At 38.1% G+C, this 22,031-nt stretch overlaps 1 protein-coding gene and 1 long non-coding RNA gene across 2 annotated transcripts in view; one reads left to right on the forward strand and one right to left on the reverse strand.

Annotated features, from left to right (window-relative positions):
* LOC311159177 overlaps positions 1–22,031 on the forward strand; it is a 53,361-nt gene that overhangs the window by 19,027 nt on the left and 12,303 nt on the right. Inside the window, exon 2 of the long non-coding RNA XR_014616501.1 lies at positions 11,914–12,030. This is a non-coding gene — a long non-coding RNA (uncharacterized lncRNA). The remainder of the gene's footprint in view (positions 1–11,913; positions 12,031–22,031) is intronic.
* The window catches only part of CDYL2 (chromodomain Y like 2), a 60,054-nt gene continuing 55,168 nt past the window's right edge, over positions 17,146–22,031 (reverse strand). Inside the window, exon 7 of the mRNA XM_084215113.1 lies at positions 17,146–21,584. Coding sequence (XP_084071239.1) covers positions 21,426–21,584 — 159 coding nt within the window. The 3' untranslated portion in view covers positions 17,146–21,425. The remainder of the gene's footprint in view (positions 21,585–22,031) is intronic.

Consider the following 22,031-nt stretch of genomic DNA (forward strand, 5'->3'; position numbering starts at 1 on the left):
TTACACTTTTCTGGCCCATTCTGTGTTTTATCTGCTCAGGAGGAAACATTATGTTTCTCATTAAGTGAAATAAATTAACCTTCCTTCTCCCGTTTGTGTACTGAAGATAAAGCCACGGCTTGCTGGTTACTTTAGTTCAGAAGACATGAAGCTGGCAACTGAAGAAGGCTTTCCTACTTTCCCCCTTCTGCTTTTTCTCCTGTTCAATAAAAAAATCATTATTTGTCTATTTAGCATCCTTTGATGCCTGAAGGGGTCAGTTAAGTGCTGTTGCTTGCATGAGGGAGAGGATGAGTGGATTGGAGGGGGAAGGGCAGGGGATGTATTGCCAGCTTTCATTGGCATTTTTCTAGCAGTATTGAGAGGCCGGTCTGTGCTAATCTGCTTTGTTTTGGCTGAAGTGGTTTTGGTTCTGGTTAGAGGGGACAGCTGGGAAGTGCTCTGAAGGGGTAGAAACTTCTGCAGCTGATGGTGATGAACATCTGGAGATAAACTTTTTCCACCAATACAGTCTTCACAAGGTGGATGTTCACACCCCAAATTCTTCTCTGCAGGGCTGGAGGAATGCTCTGGTGAAAGAGATGGCTGCCTGCAAACCCTTGGGTACTCACTTGGTGTGGGAAGCTCTCCATGTTCATTTCCCATTCTCTCTTATTCTTTCCAATACAGTATATTAGTTCATTGGAATACAGAACCCAAGGAAATCTTGCTATGATATGTCTCAGGAAAACACATTTGAACATACTGTCAGTTAAAGGATTGGCAGAGATCCTTCTGCATGGTTGCAAGAAAATGTTGAGAATATATTGCTTTTTACTTTCTTTTTTTCCCAAAGGTTGAATGACATTTCTTCAGGAATTAATAGGCCCGTTTTCCTTCTCTTCTCATCTCTTGATCAAGGCCTCTGAGGATCTGTAGCAGGGTAAAGCAGGGAAGAGCTGATGACAGAAGTTGTGTTTTATGGTATTTCCAATCTGGTGCCCTTAATGAGGCGTTGATTAAGAACCTGTGGCATTGTTTTTTTTTTTTTTAATGAGACTATAACAAAGTGTGAACTCTTATTTCTTTTCTCCAGCTGTGCCACCAAAGTTTTGAGGGGAACTTAGCTATAAGTGAGTGTTGGCTCTCTCTGTATTGAAGCTGCTGCTCTCCTCTGCTCTGGAGCAGCAGTTGGGGGACGGCTTTTGGCTGTCCCCAGGAGCACTGGGACACTTTCATGTGTGTGTGCAGAGCAAACCTGTTCTGTTTTTAAAGATTGGGAGCAATGTCCTTAAACAGCAATAAATGAAAAATGTTCCTTTATGTGGCATCTCCTGTGGGTGTATAGAGTGTACTTCTTAAACTTAGAGTTCTTGATCATATCAAAAGATCAACCAGCATCTGTTATGAACATTCTTATTAATAAAATAATAAGTAATTAATATTAACTCCTGTCATTGCAGGATTTCAGTACACACAATATAAAATACACTTAAGGCAGGTTAAAAAAAATAGAAATATTTTCTTAGATAATCTTCGCCATCCTCTTGGTTGTCATGTTTTTTGTTCTTGATTTCCATGTTTTGAAAGTGCTGTAAAACGTAAAGTACTGTAAAACTGTGCCGAGCTTGGAAATTAAAACGTGGATAAGTGATTATCTAGTACAGCAGAAACTGATGTATTAAAAATTATGGAAGCAAACGTCTTTTAATAAAGTAGAGTCTTTGTGCAGATCATAGCAGCTGAAGTTGGTTATTTAGCCTTTCAGAGAGCTGGCTTATATTTTATGGTAGGAGATTAGAAACGTTATTGAAATGTGATAAAAATCAGCTGCATGTTTTGAAATTAGTGACACTATTTCATCTGGATTTTTTATTTTTTTTTTTTTTTTACAATTCAGTGCCTTCTGTAGTGTAGTGCTCACTAGAGGACCTGCAAAATGAAAGCATCCTAAATTTGATGTTTGTATCATGACCAAGGGACAAAATATTTTAGGAGACATATGAAATGAACAAGATTCTCCATGGATGTAAATTATGACAGCTCCATACATTTTACTAGATAATGTTATATAATTTAGGACTTAGGGATCTTGTCCTGAAGAATTTCCCTTCCAATATTTGATGCCATGAATATTTATCTTTCTTGCATCCATGATAATCTAAATGATTTGCAAATATCTACTTTAAAAACAATACAAGTGGAAAATATATTATTTGAGAAGTTTGAGAGAAGAAAGAGCCAATCCAAGTACTGCCTTTGAGCTTCATGCTTCTTTCAGGCTGTGAAAATGACGAAAGTCTTAGCTGGGACCATGTTGGTTTTAAAACTGAGAAACAAAGTTTGAGAAATTGACGTGATCTCAGCTTCCTGCTGTGTTCACTAACACCTATAAAAGGGTATTGAGTGTTGGTGTGCTTGGATAGATTAGTGTTGTTTTTAGCAGATGATACAAACTAGTAACAATCTGATATTGTTTCCTACAGATCAATAAGAAACAAGAACTGGGTTTAGAATTTGTTTTAATATATTCTTTAGCTTTGGCTTTCCTTGTATAAAAATACCAAATCAACCAGCTTATGCAATGTCATTCTCATGTACCCCACTTCTCAATTTCTGAATTAAAACATAAAGAATGAAATAAGTGAAATATGTACAATGAACTGCATTTGTGATCTTGTAAATGCTGCAAACAACTCAGTCTCCCCAGCAGGCCTTTTTGAGTATTGGTGCTTCCCAGTAGGTCTGATGAAGTGCAGCTGACTGGAACAAGAGGCTTTGGGTTCATTCTAAGCACTGCTGAAGACCATGGGATTGGAATGCAGGAAGCTTTAGGGCATGTCGGAAAGGGAAAGTAAAAATCTTATATTACATGAGGAATATCTCTGGGAGGCTGAAAAAAAATCAGTTTAATTTTATCTGTGGTTGTAGGCTTTGCTGCAGTAATCCTTGCACATGAATGCATGCATTCACAGCTGTTATTTAACATAATAAGCTGTGCACATACTTTTTCTGTTCCACATTGTGTTTTTTCCTCTTGTTTTCAGCAGTAGTGGAAACTGTTCTTGCAGATGCTGATAGTACCCATGTACGAAGACTGGAGTAAGGAAGCTGAGGCTTCCAGTAATAAACACATGGTTCTGCAGGAGAGTGTCTGTTTTCTGAAGTAGTTATAGTCAGAGTTCAAAAGGAGCAAGTTATTTTTGGAGGCTTTAGTGTTACTTCATGGTTAATTTCTTCTCTCTAACAGCAAGAATTTGTCACTTCTTGCTCTGTGTAGAGCAGAGTGAGTGCAATAGAAAAATAGGTTCTGTTAAGAAAAGTAATGATGTTGAGGGAGATCTGTGATGTGAAATACTCTGCAGCCTCGTCATGCTCAGAAAATAAGGGAATTTCAGTATATGCATGCCCCCATCAAAAAACTGAAGGTTTGATTGCTGCTTTCCAGCTCATTGTAGGTTTATATGTCAGCCGAGTTTAATGATGAGTGGTATCCCTTCTGTAAATGTTTTATGCAAAATGGTGGAAGCACATTGTCAGATTTGCTGGAAAGGTTGTCCTTTCAAGAGTGAAATTTGTGAATGAACTCCTTGTACATTAAAATGGACAGGAACTTGGTATTTTGTTTTTTTTTTTTTTTTCTGATTTTTTAGTTGACCTATGTACAACCTTCACACTCAACCACATTGACAAGTAGATTAATTCCTTCAGAAGCTTTCTTGCTTGTTTGTTCTTGGATTATCATTTTCTTTTCAAAACAGTCTGAGACATGTGTGAAGCACCCCCATTTTACAGGTAATAAACTGTAGCAAAGGAAATTAATGACAGTTTGTGACTAATTCTGATGTCCTAAATTGTGACCCCTAGAACTCAAGTTACCCGTTTCCCACCCCCTTGTGGCCCATCACTCCATGATCAGGGAAGGAGTGCAGTTGGTCCAGAATCATTGTATCCAGTCTGAATCCCTGAAACTGTGGGACATGTTTGAGTCAAAAGATTTTCCAATGATGAGAAAGTAAATTAGAGATGGGGATGAAATCCCATTCCATTCTGCAATGTACAGGTGTCCTACCATGAGACCTGCTTCTTTTTGCTTGCCTTCCTCTGCCCACTCCCTGTCATTTCAAATGCGCTCATGACCTTGGACAATAACATGGGAGCCTTTTCCTCCAAAACCAAGCTGCATGTTTCTGTCCTGAGCACCAGGGAGTGTGGAAAAGAATATTATGAAATTACATAATCTGGGGCCATGTGGTACTACATAATGTATGGGATGTTTCTCCAAATACCAGTTCTGCTGGCACCTTGCATAGCACCTCCCAAGTTCTCTGCTTTCCCTTCCCACTGAAAAGTCTTATCCTGCCAAATGTGGTTTAGTCCTCTTCTCTATTTATCTGCTGTTCTCCTCCATGTAGACAAACGACTGGCATGGATGTGTAAAGTCTGGCAAAGGCATGGAGAGCTGAAAGGAGAGCTGCTGAGTTTCCCTTGCTGGGGCTGCCAGGCCAGAGGGCTCCTGTAGCTCAGCTGTGTCTTACTGTCCTGCTGCTGTGCAATTTCCAGGCATGGCACTGTGCAGGAGCCCTTATTAGGCCTCAGGTGTAATGGTTTGATTACTGAAAGAATAAAGCAAATAGTCAGGTTGAGTATCATTCTTAAATGCACTCACAAGTCACTTTGTGTAACCTCTCACTTTTTGCAATGAAACCTCTTTAATAGACAGGCTTGCTCTGGGAGATCATACCTTGTACCTGGAGCAAGAATATTTAGCTGATTCAATAAAGGTGCTCTTCACTTGTGAGTATGCAAGACAAGTTTGGTTTTTGTTCCAAGTGTGAAAATTCAGTTTTCCCTGCCTAGTAGGTGTTCTTATGTGTTGTACATAGTCTCATATGTAAAACGTGCTACTGTGTTGACCCTGCAATTGTGTATAAAATAAGACTGTTTTAACCTGTGACTATATTTATATCCCTCCACTTTCTTTAGTGCATAAGAATAAAGAGGCATCCTAGAATTTTAGTGTTCAACAGCAAATTCTCTACTAATTTGGAGGTTTTACTGTGGGTTATGACTGTAGGAAAAAATAACAGTGTGTCTGTGGGCATTGTATTGCATCGATTGAAGAACTGTATTGAAGCCTTAATTAGTGACACAGGAAAGTGAATTTTTCTATACAAATATCCTTTGGCAATTATTGTTCACAGAGGTAACAATAGAAAATAATTATATTTTAACAGAAGTTAATATTTCAAATGTATTGAGTATACTGTGGGACTTGGGACTTTCTGCAGTTGTCCACAGAGCATCCCAAAGGCATGGTTAAAGTGCATTAAGCAATTCCTATTTAGTGGTTTTTTTAAAACACTTATGAGAGGTACAGCACAATAGAAGAGAACATTGGCCATGATCTGTGGTTTCATTTGCAGTAAATTTAATGGAGAGTCTGTAGTTTGTGTTACCCTTTTCTAGTACAAATTGCCTTTGCTTGTGCTAAATGTGCAGGTATGTGCAGTTGAGCATCTGTAGTCCACAGAATTCACAGGATTCACAGAATCACTGGATTGGAAGAGACCTTCAAGATCATTGAGTCCAACCCAGCCCCAACACCTCAACTAAACCCTGGCACCCAGTGCCACATCCAGGCTTTGTTAAACACACCCAGGGATGGTGACTCCATCAGCTCTCCAGGCAGGCCATTCCAGAACTTTATCACCCTTTCTGTAAAAAATGTTTTCCTTATATCCAACCTGTATTTCCCTTGACACAGCTTGAGTCATTATGTTTTAATTTGTGTACATTCTTACTTGTGTGTATAAGTCAGGAGCTGCAAACTAGAACTCAGAGATTCACGTGCCCAGTTTTGAAGACATGTATCTCCAGTGTTGGTGATATGAGCACGTGAACATTTTAAAGATAACAGAGAGAAGAGGGATGATTGGGAGTTGTTGAAATGTGCTAGTGGAAGGGTAGAAATGTTGAAGACTGTGAATAGCTTTACTTTCTTTCCCCTGAGTGAATTCTGTACATTGTAATAAAAGACCAAGTGTGTGTTGGGATGAATGAGTAATTCAGGGAACTGTCATATCTCTCTCCCACTCACCAGCCTGTGGAATCCACACTCAGGGGCAGTCAGCAGTGGTCTCAGCTGTAGGGCAGGTCATGGGAAGCTCCCAGCTAATCTGGCACACACACTGAATTAAAAATGTTTACTTACTGCTTCAAAGGCATCCCAGTGAACTCTCCCACTGGGCTTCCAGCAGACGTCAGAAAACGTTACTGCTTGTGAATGTGCAGACACAAAAGGAAAAAGGCTCAGGAAGTAAAACAGCAGTCTTGCAGGTGATTCTCAATGTGGTGTTTGCTTTATGCACTTGATATTTTCAGGTATGTTCTGCTTGAGTGTAACTTCCTTCATAGGTCATACCAGTGCCCCTGCAACTGTGCAGTTCAAAAGTTAAAATAGGTTGATGCAGCAAGGAAGCAAAGTTTTGAGATCTAGAAAGACAGCTTGGATGGAGTAAGTAACCAACTTTCCCTGGGTGTGATGTGTTTTAAAGTGTACTTGGTAATAAATGCTATGGTTAAATTTAGACTTGTACAGTAAGCCTGATTTACAAACGAATTTATTTTCAGCAGCTTTTTTTTTTTCATCTTGAAGATTTTTTATGATTTTAGATTTTGAGAAAAATTGCAAAATCTCTCTTTTGCTCTCTTTTCCCCATGTCTCTTATCCACATTCAGACCAATGATAATTTCTTAGTGCTTTTAATTTTCATCAGGTTCACAAGCCAAGCCACATTTCTGATATTTTTCGACATTTTGTTTCCCCAAACCTCACCCCATTTCACTCTTGTGGCTTTCCTTCTTTGTCCCTGCTTTCATTTCTCTTTCCCCAGGGTGGCCTCTCTCTGTCTTGGATACATTTCTTCCAAACTGGGGACTGCTATTACCCTTCTGGAAAAGAAAAATTGTAGAGAACTTAGAAATTCCTTAGCTATGTAAAAATGCAAGCCATGGACTAGAATGTCTCCAGTGACGTAACTGATGACATTTGAGTCTCTGAAATTTCCTGACGGGGCAGGGAAATGGGGATTTGGTGTGCCAGTAATCAAAGAAAATAAAATTTTTTAAAAATTAAAATAAAATAAAAAATTTAAAATTAACAAATAAATAAATAAATAAAATAAAAATAAAATTTAAAAATTAAAAAAAAAAATTAAAAAAAAAAGCCCCTTCTACTTTTAGAGGCATATCCAATATTTCTGAAAAATACCAAAGACCACAAAGAAGCTTATTCTTTATGATTCATCCTGAAAAATGGTATCATTTTTATAATTCATAATGCCTGAAAGTAGAAATTGCATTCAGTGTTCATGGAATCAGAATTAATAAAAAGGAAATATGTAGCTTTGCATATCTCAAATGAGCACATAGCTCATATGTTTTGGGGTAGCATTTTCAGTGTACATGTGTATATACACTGAAAAACAAAATATAAATTTATTCGTTAACATGAACAATATTTCATGAAGAGAAGTTTGATTCATTTGATATTAATATTTTATAATTTCCTGCTCTTCTGAGAATCACTTTTAAACAGGATATTGATTCTGTTTACAAAAAAGAACAGGTTTATTAATATAAAATTGGAGTTGTGCCTAGATGGAAATATGTACTCCCTTGCAGCTCTCTGCCTTGTATTGGAGCTAAATGCTGAGGTTCACCCCTCCACAAATAGCGTCTGTCTTTATAGTAAAGGATAGATAAGAGGAAATTCTTTCCTCAGAAATTCTCTACTGTGCCTGCACTGGCACAAGTTTTCTAGAGAGGCTGTGGCTGTGCCATCCCTGGAAATGTTGGATGGGGCTTGGAGCAACCAGGTGTAATGGAAGGTGTCCCTGCCCTTGGCAGGGGGTTGGAATGAGATGATCTTTCAGGACTCTTCCAACCAAAATCATTCTATGGCTCTGTGAAACTGATGGACTAGGGTTCTTCATTGATTGTCTGGTTTAGGGCATTTCAGTGAAAAGTGCCTGAATATTTTGCAGACTCATACCGAAAGCAATTCATGTGTCACACCATGTGTGTGGAGCACCTCATGCTGGAGCAGAGGATTGAACCTGGGTTTCATAGAGCTAAACTCAACACCTTGACCTACTTACTTGTTTCTCTAAGCTGTCTGATTCATTTGAATTAATTTGTACTTCATTTGAAATACTAACTGATTCACTGGAATTATTTGAATGCACTGATTGATTCAGAAATATGACCATGAGAAAAGTAAATAGCAGATTGCAACAACTGTGCATTGCAAAGAAAGGGAGAGCAAATTCGGTCTGCTGTGATGAGTCTGAGTTTAACTGTATTGGCTGGAGTTTAATTTGGGGGAAATATCATAAATATGATGATAGAGCATCTGATATTTTTCTGGGAAATAACTGGTCATGCAGGAAAACCTCTCTGTCTTCCACCCTCACAAATAATTTAAATTCCATCGTTCCTTGGGGTTTTAAAATTACTTCCAGTATGTTTAAAAGGGGCTGTTGACTAGAGATGAGTAAGCAACCCTTCTCTTGAGATAAAATAAACTCTTTGGCTGGCAGCCCCTAATTCATTTGTCTTGCTGTCAGTCACAGTGGAAGTATCTTTGTTTTTTGAATCAAATCTTCATAGCAGTGAACCCAAAAATCAATCATGTGATACCCACTAACAGCTCGTTTGCTTATTAACGTAATTGTGCACTCTGAGAACACTCAATTTTCAGTATGTTTAAATTTCTGTGGTTATTTTAACAATTGTTGCTTCAGACTTCAAAATGCTGTGTAAATCAGTCAGTGCATTACTCTGTCCCTCATGTTCAGACTAGTCCCTACTTCCCTTCACATCGCTGAAAGCCCTCTTACCCAATGCCTTTCACTGTGCAGGCTGACAACAAATCCTTGGAGTGATTCCAAGTCCCGATTTTGAGAGAAACATTTTATTTCCCCTAATTACCTTTATATAAAAATGGACTCAACCATCCTCTTTTCTTGGAGTAAAGCCCCATTTTCAGTCTCTTCATTCATTGTGCTTTACCCTGTTAGTTTCCAAGCCCTGTGTTCATGAAGATGTTTCACAGTTCTCTTGGAGTTGTAACGATTTGTATCACCTGTTAACCTGTGCTATTTCCTCCTTGTCTTTTGTCTCATTGTCTCTTGATCCCCACCTTCAAATCCCATTTTTACATTTCATACAAACCTACTGTGTCTGTTTCTCTTTTGTATTGATCTTAATGACCTCCCTCTTATGTGAGGATTGTAATAAATGAGACTGTGCAAAGGCTAGGTAGAGGCTGATGAGCAAAGCTGGCAGACATCCCATCTGTGGGCTTGATCCATTCAAGTTGGTGAAAAATCTCTGGTTTTAGTGCAGCAAGGTCAATATCAAATTTCCATGTATTTGTATTTATAACTGTATTTCTAATGGTGAATTTTCCTCCTCCTTGGACAGGAACTATCTTTGTCTGCTTGACCCCAGCATCTTGGCAACGGGGACAAATCTGGGTTCAGGATATCTTCTCTGTTGTAATAGAATCATAAAATAATTTAGGGTGGAAAAGACCTTTAAGACCCTTGATTCTAACCGTAACACCAAACCTAACATTGCCAAGTCCACCACATAAGTGTGTCCCTTAATACCACATCTGCCAACATCAAAGACTGGGAAAGAAAAAGGGAAAAGTATTGGGGTGTTACTGATCACCTTGCTGCCACATTGGAAGCAGTGAATTTGCCCATAAGTTATAATCTTAATTCTGTAGATCAGTGAGAGAGAGCAAACACAGCATTGGGATTTATGGGTCAGGACACTTGTCTTGGAGTGTGGAAACGAAATTCCTGTTGTGCTTCAGCAGTGTCACTTTTTGGATTATTACATCTGGAAACCAAACTGCTGTACAAGGGGAGTTCTAAAGAGATTGAGGTGATTGTGTGCAAATGGGTTTGAGCAAAAAAATGTGCAGGATCGAGCAGCAGTAGATGCAAGCTGGTCTCTATTTCTTGGCTGGTGCTGCTCAGCAGTTTCCTTGATGACTCAGTTACATGGTGAAATCAGCTTTCTGAATCCAAAGAACAGAAATGCCTTTTATAACAAGGGAAGGTTCTTTCTTGGTAATCTGTTCACAAAGTAGAACATTAACCTACTGAATATCTTACTCCCTTAATACAAATGTCATCTTTCTTAATGTTCAAAGCACAGATTATACACAGGGAAAATTGGGAGGTCTTGCAGAATAGAAAGGAGAACATTTTAGAGCATTAGTTGACTTACAGGGTGAGAACCTCCCCCCAAGCATGTGGGTTCAGCATTTTGTACTTGCTTGGTTATAATTAATTTTATATCGTTTGAAGATGACCTATTTTTTCTAGTTGCAAGATTTGAATCTCTAAAAAATGAACCATTCTTGTCAAATGAACAAGACCTTCTTCCTGTTTTAAATAAGTAGTTATTTTCATGCATGTAACCTGTGGTCAGCTGCTTTAATTAAATAACACAGACCAATGATTTAGTGTTTTTGTAGATCATCTGCAAGTAAAACAAAGGCAAAAATTATCCAAATCTCTGCAAATAATCCAGTATCTCAGCCCACGAAGAATAATACTTATCTCCCCATAGCTTGCTGCAGCAGAACATTTTGGTACCTTCTCCACCAGGTTTAGTTTTGAATTGAGTGCCTCACCCTTCGACAATTCCTGTGGGGACAGGTTCCTGCTGTGTGCCCTGTGGTGAGGTCAGTGAGTGTTATCCTTCCTCACAGGCTCTTCCTTGTTTTCCTGGTGGTTTTTCATCATGACCCTGCAGAAGAGCTGCTGGCCTCACTGCTACTGCATGCTTATTTGTTCCTATATGTATTAGGAATATTTTCTTTTAATTTCTGTAGTTTCTGTGAGAGAAACTTAGAGTATGCTTTTAAGTAAAAGCTTCTCCTCAGTGACTGAGTGTGTAAGTTTCACAGCTTGCCTGTGCCCTGGCCACTGTACAGTGGACATTGGAATCCTTTCTGTTTTCAAATGGATTGTGCACGAAAAGTGAATGTGGTCTCTTGCAGATTGGTTCTGGCTCTCTTTTTTAGTAATTACATATCATTATGCTGCTATTTAAATGCAACCTGCCTAAATATTTTATTAGTATTTTACTACTTAGTTACCAGCTATTGCTGAAAACAGTCCCCATACCGAGACTTATGCCACTTAAGCATCCATACTAATGACATTTAACTCCCCTTTTGAAGGAATATATGACATTCTGTGGAATGTTTTTTCTTGGTTGGTTCTTGAAAGTGAGCCACTTATTTAGTGCTGAGTATCTGAAATTATTTAAAATGGTGTCTGTTAATGCTTTCGGCATAAAAATTGATAATTATATAAATTAAATTCTCAACAATTATTCACATTAGCTGAGTAAAGAGCCTTCATACAACAAGCCACCAAGCTCTAAAGTGTTCAGAGTGCTAAATATTACTAGTGCTAAGTCAACAATTGTGTTAGCCTTGTACTGTCACTACATGTGTCATTTCCTTTGCTCTCTGACTCTTCTGGTGTGTTCCATAGGTTCCAAGCAGTGTAGAATGGAATGATATAGAGATATTGTAATTTCCCAGGGAGGTACACAAAGAAAACCAAAAGGGTGTTTGAGTTTGGGAGAAAAAATTAAAGAATTTCCTATTTGTAAGTGGATTTTTTTAAAAGATAATTTTTTATGGAGGAGTGCTAGCTAAATAAAATAGTGCTCTAGAGAGTTCTGGAGCTCTGCAGGATTTCTGAGAATTAGTGTTGTTATAATTATGGAAGATTACTTGGAGCCTTCTGCAGACAAGAAAGATTTGTCTTGATTTTCTTCCATAAACTGCAAGCTTAATACTGCACACTGACATTTCTCTTTTTTCCAAAATCTCAGATGGAGGAATTTAGCAGCATGCATGGGGAATTTGCTTTCTAAACTGAAGATCTGCAGGTCCTGGTTCTCCTCTCACACTTCTGTAGGTCAAGTGCAACACGTGGCAGAATCCTCACAGTGAGTAATGCTGGTTTTTAATGAAGTTATTCTTTGGTCATAGTTCTGTATTTCCAGTCTGTAAGATGATGGAGGGGAATGTGGTGTTTGAAGATAAAATCTCCTCCCTGCTGCTGTGTTCTTCTGTGGGACATTGCCATCTTTTCATGTCTTAGATTCTGGTCAACCATTTGAGCTCACAGTCAGCTCAAATTTATCTCCTTTGGCTCAGATGTGTCTGTGTAATCTACAGGCCCTGCTGCAGATGTTAACATCTGGTAGAAAGACAGAGCTGAAGGATGAGGGGAAAGTCTTTCTGGCCACTCCAGTAGGGTTTGTCAGGCCTTGTCTCTTAATGCCATAGGTGATGGTTTTTTCTAAAATTTGAATTAGACTTGATGAGGGCCATTAGATGGGAGAAAAGACTTTCATATATCTCTGAAGGGACACTTACTGTGTTTCCACCCTGGACATACTAGGTGTCTACACAAACTAATTCTTATCTCTGCCATTTCACAGCCCAGGCTTAATCAGGGCAGGACAAGCTAACAGTAAATGGATCATAGTGGCTGTGAGTTGAGTTCCAGGAGGAGATGGCTCTGGCCATAGAGGTCAGTGGGGCCAGATGTGCAAAAAAACTGCTTTGTGTAGGCATTTGTAGGCTCAAGCAGCATAAGGACACCAGAGGTGGGTGTTCTCAGCCATAACTGGGAACTGTATCTGTTCCCTAATGGGGGCAAGCTGTAAATTCACAGCTGGTCTATAATTACCCTAAACAAACACTCTGAAGGTAATAACTGCAGTCTTTTCTCTCCACTCCTTTCCCCTCCACCCCAGGTGTCCAGAATGGTTATTTACACCTGTGAAGAGTGAGTAAGAAAGTAGGTATAAAATGCTGTCATTCAGGTTTGGCAGTGTTTAACAACCTTGTAAATGAGTGTTCAAATCTTCAGGTGGATGATTGAGTACTCTTTAAAATATATATATTTTTAATCCTCACTTTTTAATGCTTTTTCCGTGCTGAATAGAGTACCTAGAGTGATCAAGCACAGTGATGGAATTCAGTGGGGAATTTTTTACAATGGGTTAATTTAAAAATGATTTAGGAAATCTTGTGATTTCATCAACCACTCCACAAGAGCACTGTGAAGCAAAGTCATGTGCACAGATATTCCTTTGGGAATAGGACAGATGAGTTGAACTGTATTTTCATTAGGAAAATGTACTCCTTTTTTATCTGTGCAAGTATTAAATATTACCAGTTCTAATGTTCTCGTGAAACCCTTCAGCATTCAGTCTTACTCGGGTTATCACTGGGATTTTGGTCAGAGTAAGGATTTTAGGGCTGCACTGATATGTGTTCATGAACCTCTTTCTCATTAGTTTGCTGTTTGCTATTTACTTAAGGGTTTGTAATAATTTAAAATCTGAGAAATTCTGTAAAGTTGGAAGAAAAATGAAATGGTTGCCTGTATTAGTGGTTTAAAAGTTCCAGTAATTTTTTGCATTTTTATGGTGTACTTTCATTCTTTTAGTAAGAAGAATGTTCTCTGAGTGAGGGTTAAATGCCTCACTCCTGCCTTGATTCCCTCCCCTGCCTGCTGACTCACCATTTCATTGGCACACAGCCATGGTGCAGTTGTGGAGTGTGTTTACCAAGTGCTTGAATCACAAATGGAGAGCTGTTGGATTTTCTCATACTTGAAATGGTTGGGAAAACTTTTAGCCTTTCAAATCAGCCACATTGCAGACTGCTCCTTTAAAGCTCAGCTTTAATTTTTGAATATATTTTCAGATGAAAAGCATTTATTTAAAAAGCATAATTTAGAAGGAGACAGTGTCTTTGTGTTCTAACTAGTTACAGCCATATTTGGAAGGTGGGTCCTACCAGGTCTAACTGCTTTGGGATATTCCTTTCCAACTGGCATCACATTAGCATCCAGGAAAATAAGTCTGCTTCATCCTGCTACATGTAAATACATGAAGAAGAAAATTTGCTGGTTTTTTGGTCTGATGAAGGCAGGTACTGGGAGTGGGGTGGTGTTATCAGCACCATGTCTGGGGCTTTCTGTCAAATGCCCTGGCCATGGGCTTAAGGAGCTTGTGGGTTGCTTTATAGTTAATAAGTTACATGGCTTCAGACCTCATTCTGGGAGCAGCCCTATGCAAAGGAGTGATAAAAGATCATTACATGAAAACTCAGAGCTGCACCACTGATCTCAGTTAGGCTTGCTCTCAGAAGTAAAGGGAAACTCTGGAGCCCACAGTCCAACCAGTGGGATGCTGCTGGAGCCATCAAAGCTGTGCTCATCTGCCCTTTGGAGCAGGAGCATCCCTCAGCAGTGCAGCCATCAGGAGCTTGGAGTTGTCGCTCATTTTGAGTCTAACGGGCAAAAGATAGACTTGAAGGGAATTGTTTATCAGAGTCTGAGTCCCTGACAAAGTTGCTGCAGCTGCATATAAAATAAACAAGTGAGAGGCTAAAATAATTAGGCATGGGAAGAGTTTAATGTGAATTCCTGTATTCATTTAAAGCAAGTGAATATCCCAGAGCTTGGTGGGCAGCATAAGCAGGCATCTGGAAGAACAGCAGTAGGAAATTGTTGATCTTTTTTGGAGTAATAGATAGTGTAGTACTTATTTACAGACACATCAGAAACACATTTCTGGATGACTGTGAATAACTTATTTCTAGATGATAGTAATTAACTCAGCTCTAACGAGTCAAGATTGCTGCTTAGTGTTTAAATAATTTTTCATTCTAGAAACTCTAATGTTAGATGAAACTTTTTATTTCATCTTAGGAAGCAGCAGCAGTTCAACAGCCCTTGTTTCAAACATGACTTCTGGTTGCAAAGAGCATTTTTCACTTTTCTCGTTACAGTTGTTCACTAATATATTTCTATCTATGACCAATGTATAAAATCAGTTTCACAGATGTGTTACAGTCATCCAGAATTCAAGTTGATAAATGTGACTGAAGAGTTGAGGAAGGTTAAAACACAGCAGGGCATGACTTTCTATTAACAGGAGTCAGCAAAAACATTGAAAATGTTTCTTTGGAAGCAAGTGAAGTCGGGAGTGGCTCTTGACTTGGATCCATGGGATTTGTTCAAGTGACACCAGTGTCATGAAGTGATAAGGAAAGGTAATACAGTCCAACATAGAATTTTTAAAGTTACTAAATATGAAATGTTTAATTTTCTCAAAATGAAAATTGCCTTCTTTCTCCCATAGTACTCTTAACTGTTCCAGATGAAAATTACTGAGTCGCCAGACAGACTTAATAATTAGAATTGAACAAAGTTTTTAACAGTTCTATTTTTATTATATATCTGTAATGACCAAATTTGTAAAACCAAGGAAAGAGAATAAATTAAAGCAAAGTGGTGCTAAAAGAGTTCAAATGGTTTGAATTCTAGAGGGGGTTGTTAGTCTGGCTTTTTTAGTAATCTGAAACTCTCCACGCTATGACTGAAGATTAGTTTTGAGGTTAAGTCATAGTCGTGAAGAGATGTGTTATGTTTGATTAAATTTTACTTCTGAGGGGGTTTCATGAGAAATAAGATACCTAAGGAGAGGTGAATTCCTGAAGTTAATATGTCCAGAATAAAACCCGACTTTTTCCTTTGCAACCAAACTGTCCCCTAGTCCAGCTTCTGACAATTGTTTTGCTTTGAACTCCTCTAGTACTTAAAATTGTCTTTCTGGTTTTTTCACATGCTGTCATTTGCTCTCAGAACCTCTCCTTGTTCTTGCCATATGCAATATTGTTTCTGTTATTCAAAATTAGAAGTGGCACATCTTAGTGTATGCAGAACTTTGACCTGTTTTTACACATTAATTTGGATTAATACCTTCCTGTTCTTTTATACATGCAATTACTTCTTTATATCTACTTAACAGATTCCTCTTCCATGTAACTTGTGTATTAATTTGCTGCAACAAGGACTGACATTTGAAAAAGCTTGAAACCCCCCCCTCCAAATATTTGGATGAAATTTTTAATTTTAAAAAATTTTGCTTTCTTTTAAAAATGAGTTATTTAAAATGAAATTCACATGTTGACAATTTGTGTCAAAAGTAAACCAAACTTATCAATAAAACTGTTAGACAGGAAAGGTCACACCCTGTTCATCATATGCATGTTGCTCACAGTCCATTGGATGCTACATTAAGTTAATTCCTGACAAGAGTCACTGTAATAAATAATTGGATTTGTTGATACTGAAGCAAGACTGAATTGCTCAACCCTCTACTCCAAATAGCTGACCACGCTTTTTACTAACAGTGCCTGTCAGTTTAAAGCCATCCAAGATAATTGCCAGAACATAATTGTTTCCTTTGAGTGAAGTGTAGGTAATTTTTTCAGACCTTGTTAGATAGCTGGGTTGGCTAACCCTGGCTCTCTGTAAAAATATCCTTCCTTTTCTGCCCCAGGCAGAAGTAATTTACAGTTACTCTTCTAATCACAGAAGGTACATGATTGCAAATAGCATTAGTGGATGCTATGGGCAAAGAATCCCCTGGTACACAAGAGCCCCTGGCAAGAGTGTTGTCTGGAGCCATGGGGGGCCCACAGGCTGATCCACCTTCTCCTGCACCAGGCTGGGGCTGGGCTGAATCTTGGCCCTCCTGGCAAATACCACTTCAAAATCAAATTCTCTCATGTGGAGCCAACATCCTGCCTGGAGCAGCTGGTTCTGGGCAGGAATGCTTTATGTGCTGTGCACATATCAAGTAGTGGCAGTGATAATGGTGTTCTAGAAGTGCTTTTGTGAGACAGTTCTTGCTGGTTTTCTTGGACTTGATCAAGAAATGGTAAATGAAATGGATTATAATTGATTTCAGAGAGTTCTTAATGCAGTGTCTCTTAGTGCCCTGGGTTTTGCCATTTGAAAAAAATTCATTTTCTTTTGAAAAGCCCGCTGTGTGCCTGGTCTCTTTGGAAAGGCGGGAGCCTGTGAATAGTATTATCATATATAATGGCTACCACTTATCACATTCATTCTGATTATGTAAAACTGAAAATCACTGCAGTGAAATGAAGTTTCAATGTTTTTATTCAAAGCAGCTTCTCACAATGTATAAATACTGCATATTAACACACATGAAAAATACAACTTCTAAGGCACCCAGAAATGTGTCCATACACTAGTTACAGGACCATCAACAAATAAATTGTGTACAATTTGATCTAGACAGTCAATATTTGATATATCAGAAGATACAAGTCCCTCAGTACTGTACCAGTTTCAGAAAATATTTACAACACTGTGATATAGGGGTGCCTGTACCCTTATAATATTATAATATGTACTCATCATTACAAATATTAGAAACTGTTTTAGTCTGTTCCATGGCATTCTGACAAAATAACTTAAGGGCCTAATTTGCAAAGTTCTACAATTAATTATTTGTGCAAGTTCTGAAAATAAATTTACATTGACATAACTTGTGAATTTTTGGTTCTTTGCTTCATCTCAGAGGTTTGGTAATAAGCCTTACCAATAGACATGCCATCCCAGCTGAACATCACTCCTTTCCCAATAGCTCAGTGGATACATCTTTCCCCCTTACACCTGACATGGATGAGGATGCAGTGTTTGAAGCAGAAAGAGACTGTTTGATCTTCGGTACAAATGTCAGACCAGTTCACTGGCAAAGGAACTAATGCTTGATTAGAATAATGCAATTCTTTGGTCCTTTGTTTTTTATGGAAGGCATAACATTTTTATTCACTAAAAATCGAAATCCTGTCTGTGAGCAAGCAAGCTAGTGAATGACTTTCAGTGTAGTATTTAAAATAGCAGTAAAGAGATTTAATATGGCTTAAAACATATGGTTAATTGGGCAGACACAGATAACACATCGAGGCTAGCAAGTACCCAAATGTACTATGATAAGATTGTCTATAAGTCTCTTATGTAAACTTCTTTAGCGTCTCCTAAAGAGTGCTGGCTTTAGCCAGATTTGACTTTTATAGACCCAGCCACACAAAGCCTGAGATTAAACTACCATGGTTGGGAGCACAAATGCACAGTTTATATATAACAAAGCCCATGCTGACAAGTCTACCTATGTTGTTCAAAAGAAACAACCCGTATTACCCTTTTCACAAGAAAAACTTAAGGCCCTGTACTCTGATTTGCTAACTTTCTTACAGCAATTATTTGGGGAAGTCCTTAGTGCTGCATAAGCAATTATGCAGCTTTAAAGATTTCTTGTACCTAATGGTAAGGCTTATTCTCAAATGCAATGCATTTATAAATTATATTTAAAACTGTAAAGGCTGGCAAAATAATTAAAAAACCCAAAACCAAAAATAAAACAAACCCCAACCAAACTTGTTTGTTCATCCCTAACATTAAAAGAGCATTTTATTCTAATGAAAAACTATTGGCACAAAACCATTATATTATAGATTAAAAGAACAGTTCATAGTAGTGAAAAAGATTGCCTAAAACGCATACCCTAACCTACCACAGAAATATAAAAGTTTATATTTTGAAAATATATACTGTATTAAAGTTTGTAAGCTTATTTATTTAAACAGAAATGTACTGAAATAGTAAACTAAGCAACACTTATCTACAGCAAAAATATACATGCAGGACAACACAAAATAAATCGCTTACCTTTAATATCTACAAATGCAAAACTGTAGAATTTTAAAGATTGTACAAAACAATTTACACAAGAATAAAATAACATACTTAAACAACAAATTGCATTTTTCATCTTAAATACTGTGAATATTAGTAAAGGTACCCAGACTAATATGTACAGTACATCTAGATATCTGAATACCTAGTAAGGATAGAAACACAAGAGAAAATTCAGATTCTGATATTTAAATACTGGAAAAGAAGCTTTCAACATTGTTATTACTCTTTTTTTGAAGGGAAAATAGATTCCATGAAAACTAGATTGTAACTGTATAGATATGAATAATTAAAAATGTTAACTATGGTTAGCGCTTGCTTTAATGGAAAAATAATTATAGAAAATGTATTTCAACCATTCCTTTGTCATAAAAAATGCTAAGATACAGATATCTGAAAATTCAGATGAAATGGTGCAGTTTAAAAGATCCAACAATGTAAGATTCTTCTCTGTTTGCAAATCTCTTTCGGAACGCATTCCTTCACATTGCTGAGCAATCTCGCTATATTTATCTACAAAAACTAAGCATAGTATTGAAATAAACTTCCTAAAATCTTATTAACACATGACTAGGAGTTATGGCTCTCTGGACGGGAATAAAGGAAATAAAGGAAATTGAGGAATCGTGGTACTTTCCATTGCTTTTTTCTCTTTTTCTGAAGGTGTATGCCGGAGGCCTGATTGTGAAAACGTGTTAGGGGTGTGTGAGTGTGTGTGTGTGTGTGATTTTCACTTGGGTGATCCCTTTCCAGGTGACTCTGTGTGCACCTGCCTTGCTGGGGGCCCAGGGCCTTGATCCAGCGCGTCCCGCGGCACTGCTGGCAGGTTGTGGATAAAAACAAGGGTTGGTATAAAACAGGTGGTGCATCCATCACTTCAAATAGTTATTGAAAGAGTTCTCTTTTAGTCATTTTAAAATAAGCTAATGGTTTCAATAAGTTTCTTTTAAAAAGCATTTTAAACAGGCTAATTAGAAGCCAGATTCTGTCTTTTTAACCAAGAATTTCCATGAGAACTTCTGCATTTAGAGTAATGATTTCCTTAAAATTCAGTGGTACAATTAGGGCATAAAAACAGCACTTCTAATTATTTGTGGAAAAAGAAATGTTACATTAATATGTTGAAGGCTACTGGATACTGTAATCACCTGTTTGTTAACTTTACAAAGGCTTTGTTGAAACTCTTTATGGAAATGCTAAGAGGGAGAAAGCTGAGCAGTCTCATTTGCAGAGGTTTAAACCATAATAAGTCACTGAGCTCAAGGATGGAGAGCAAGTGCACAAATTACAAAGCAAACAAATGTGCAAAGCTTCTGCTTCAAGAGGTTTCAATTTGGGTGTGCTATAATGGCAGATGAAGTCTCAGAGCATACTCCTGTCCTTTCCACACAAACTGCCTATAGCAGGAAAGAACTGAGAGAGATCCAGTGTTCAGAAGTCAGTCAGTGTCGCTGAACAGTACTAGGATCACATTCCAAAAGAACAGATTGGCTTTTCCTTGTTTACTGTGGATTGCTTTTATGTATAGCCATAAGTTCTTGTAACAGGTGGTGGGGTGGCCAGATGTGGAGAGCTGGGAAAAGCAAAACAAAACCTCTGCCTCCACTGAGTTCAGTGCCTAGCACCTTGTATAAACTGCTGGCCCACACCCAAAGGCCTCCAGAGCAGAAATTATCTCACACCTGAGGAATCAGGCAACTAGACTAAGGCTCATAAGGATTTGCTTTTAGACTTCAGACCATGAGGGGTGTTTAAACCTGAAAAACAGTACGATGCCACGCAACGGCACCACTCACCCTGTCACTGATAGGCGGCTAACAGGAGTATAGTAAACCTAAATAAAGCATCTGGTTGGTGAGCCCTTCTGTGCTCCTCAAGAAGGCAGAAAGTGAAGAGAGACTTAAGGGGGACTCACTGTGTCAGAACCCACTTTTTTTTTCTCTTAACCCTGGCAAATGAATGTTTTCATACATTTTTTTGTACAGTTTTACACATAGAGGAGCATGCACGTGGCTGTTTCATTTACTGCCCACAATATTCTGTGGGTTTTCTATATATTCTGTATTTTTCTACTCAGTTTGCTCCTAAAAATGTCTTTGCATTCTCATGTGATACCTTTAATTCAGTCAAAAGGGTAATATGAAAATAAGATCTGTGATCAATAAACAGCTGAATATGAACACAAAATAAATAAGTTAAATAAATTTAACAAAGAAAAAAATTCTAGAAGTTTTTGTAAACTAACTTTACATATTATACATATAAATTATCAGATTTTTCCATTAAACTGTTAGAACTTAGAAAAAAATAATTAACATATTTCTTATGTATGGTTTTTGGGTCTACCAAAGGTTGTGCTGACCCGGATTTTAGACTGAGCCCTCTGTGTCAGCCCAGATGTGCTGCAACAGCAAGAATAAGTTAAGAAGGACAGACAAAATAAACTCTTAAAGGTGAGTGAGCCTTGCTGGGCCTCAGTGGTGCTTCTCAGCACATGGAATGTAGAGTTGGATGTGGATGAGCAATGTGAAAGATGCAGCCTCTGCACAGGTTATGTGGGCTGAACGCCTGCCCACGTCTTGGTTACACAAAATCAAACTGGCTACAAGCAGCTGTGTAGCTCACACAGCCACAGGCATTGGGATCACTGTCACAAATTCCTCACTGATGCATTGCCTCTGCTTCTCAAACATGGTCATGTCTGACTCTGGTCACAACTGGAGCTATTTCTCTTTAAGTTAGGCCAAGATATCAGACTTCATAAATTTTGTCTTGCAAGTAGCTGAATAATGAATCCAGTCCTTTGGAAGAACTCCACAGCTGTTTTAACATCTGACACTCCTTCTCGTTCACCTCTTCAAGTCCAGATTTCAGGAAGCTCCGCACGAGACATTTGGACTCTTCCAATACCTAATGGCAAAATACGACTCATTATTTTATTCTGAATCTGAAAATATTACTGTGAATAATGGTGTGACCAGCATTTTTATACTGACTCTGTTTTACGATCTAAATAACTCCTTTGGGCACAGAAATTACATTTGATTTCTAGCCACAACTCCACTTGCTGATAGTCAGCATCTTTAAGAATTGAGGTTGATGGGTTTGTGCCAGGTTTTTAAAAGAATGAGGGATCCTAAAGTACCTTGGTTTATTGAAGGTCTGCCATAAAGCACAAGGAGCTGAACTCCCTCACATTGAAATGAAAATGTGTGAGGGACAATATACTGGCTACCTGTTTACTGGAAGGTGGCCTTTAAGGTTAGACATGTTGGAAACCAAAACTTAACAATTTTCCCTCATGTATTATTTCCTTATCAATACAGAAATAGCAAAGGGCCTTTACTGCAAAACCCT

The sequence above is a fragment of the Fringilla coelebs genome (genome assembly GCF_963513975.1).
Source record: "Fringilla coelebs genome assembly, chromosome: 14".
NCBI classification, from domain to species: Eukaryota; Metazoa; Chordata; class Aves; order Passeriformes; family Fringillidae; genus Fringilla; species Fringilla coelebs.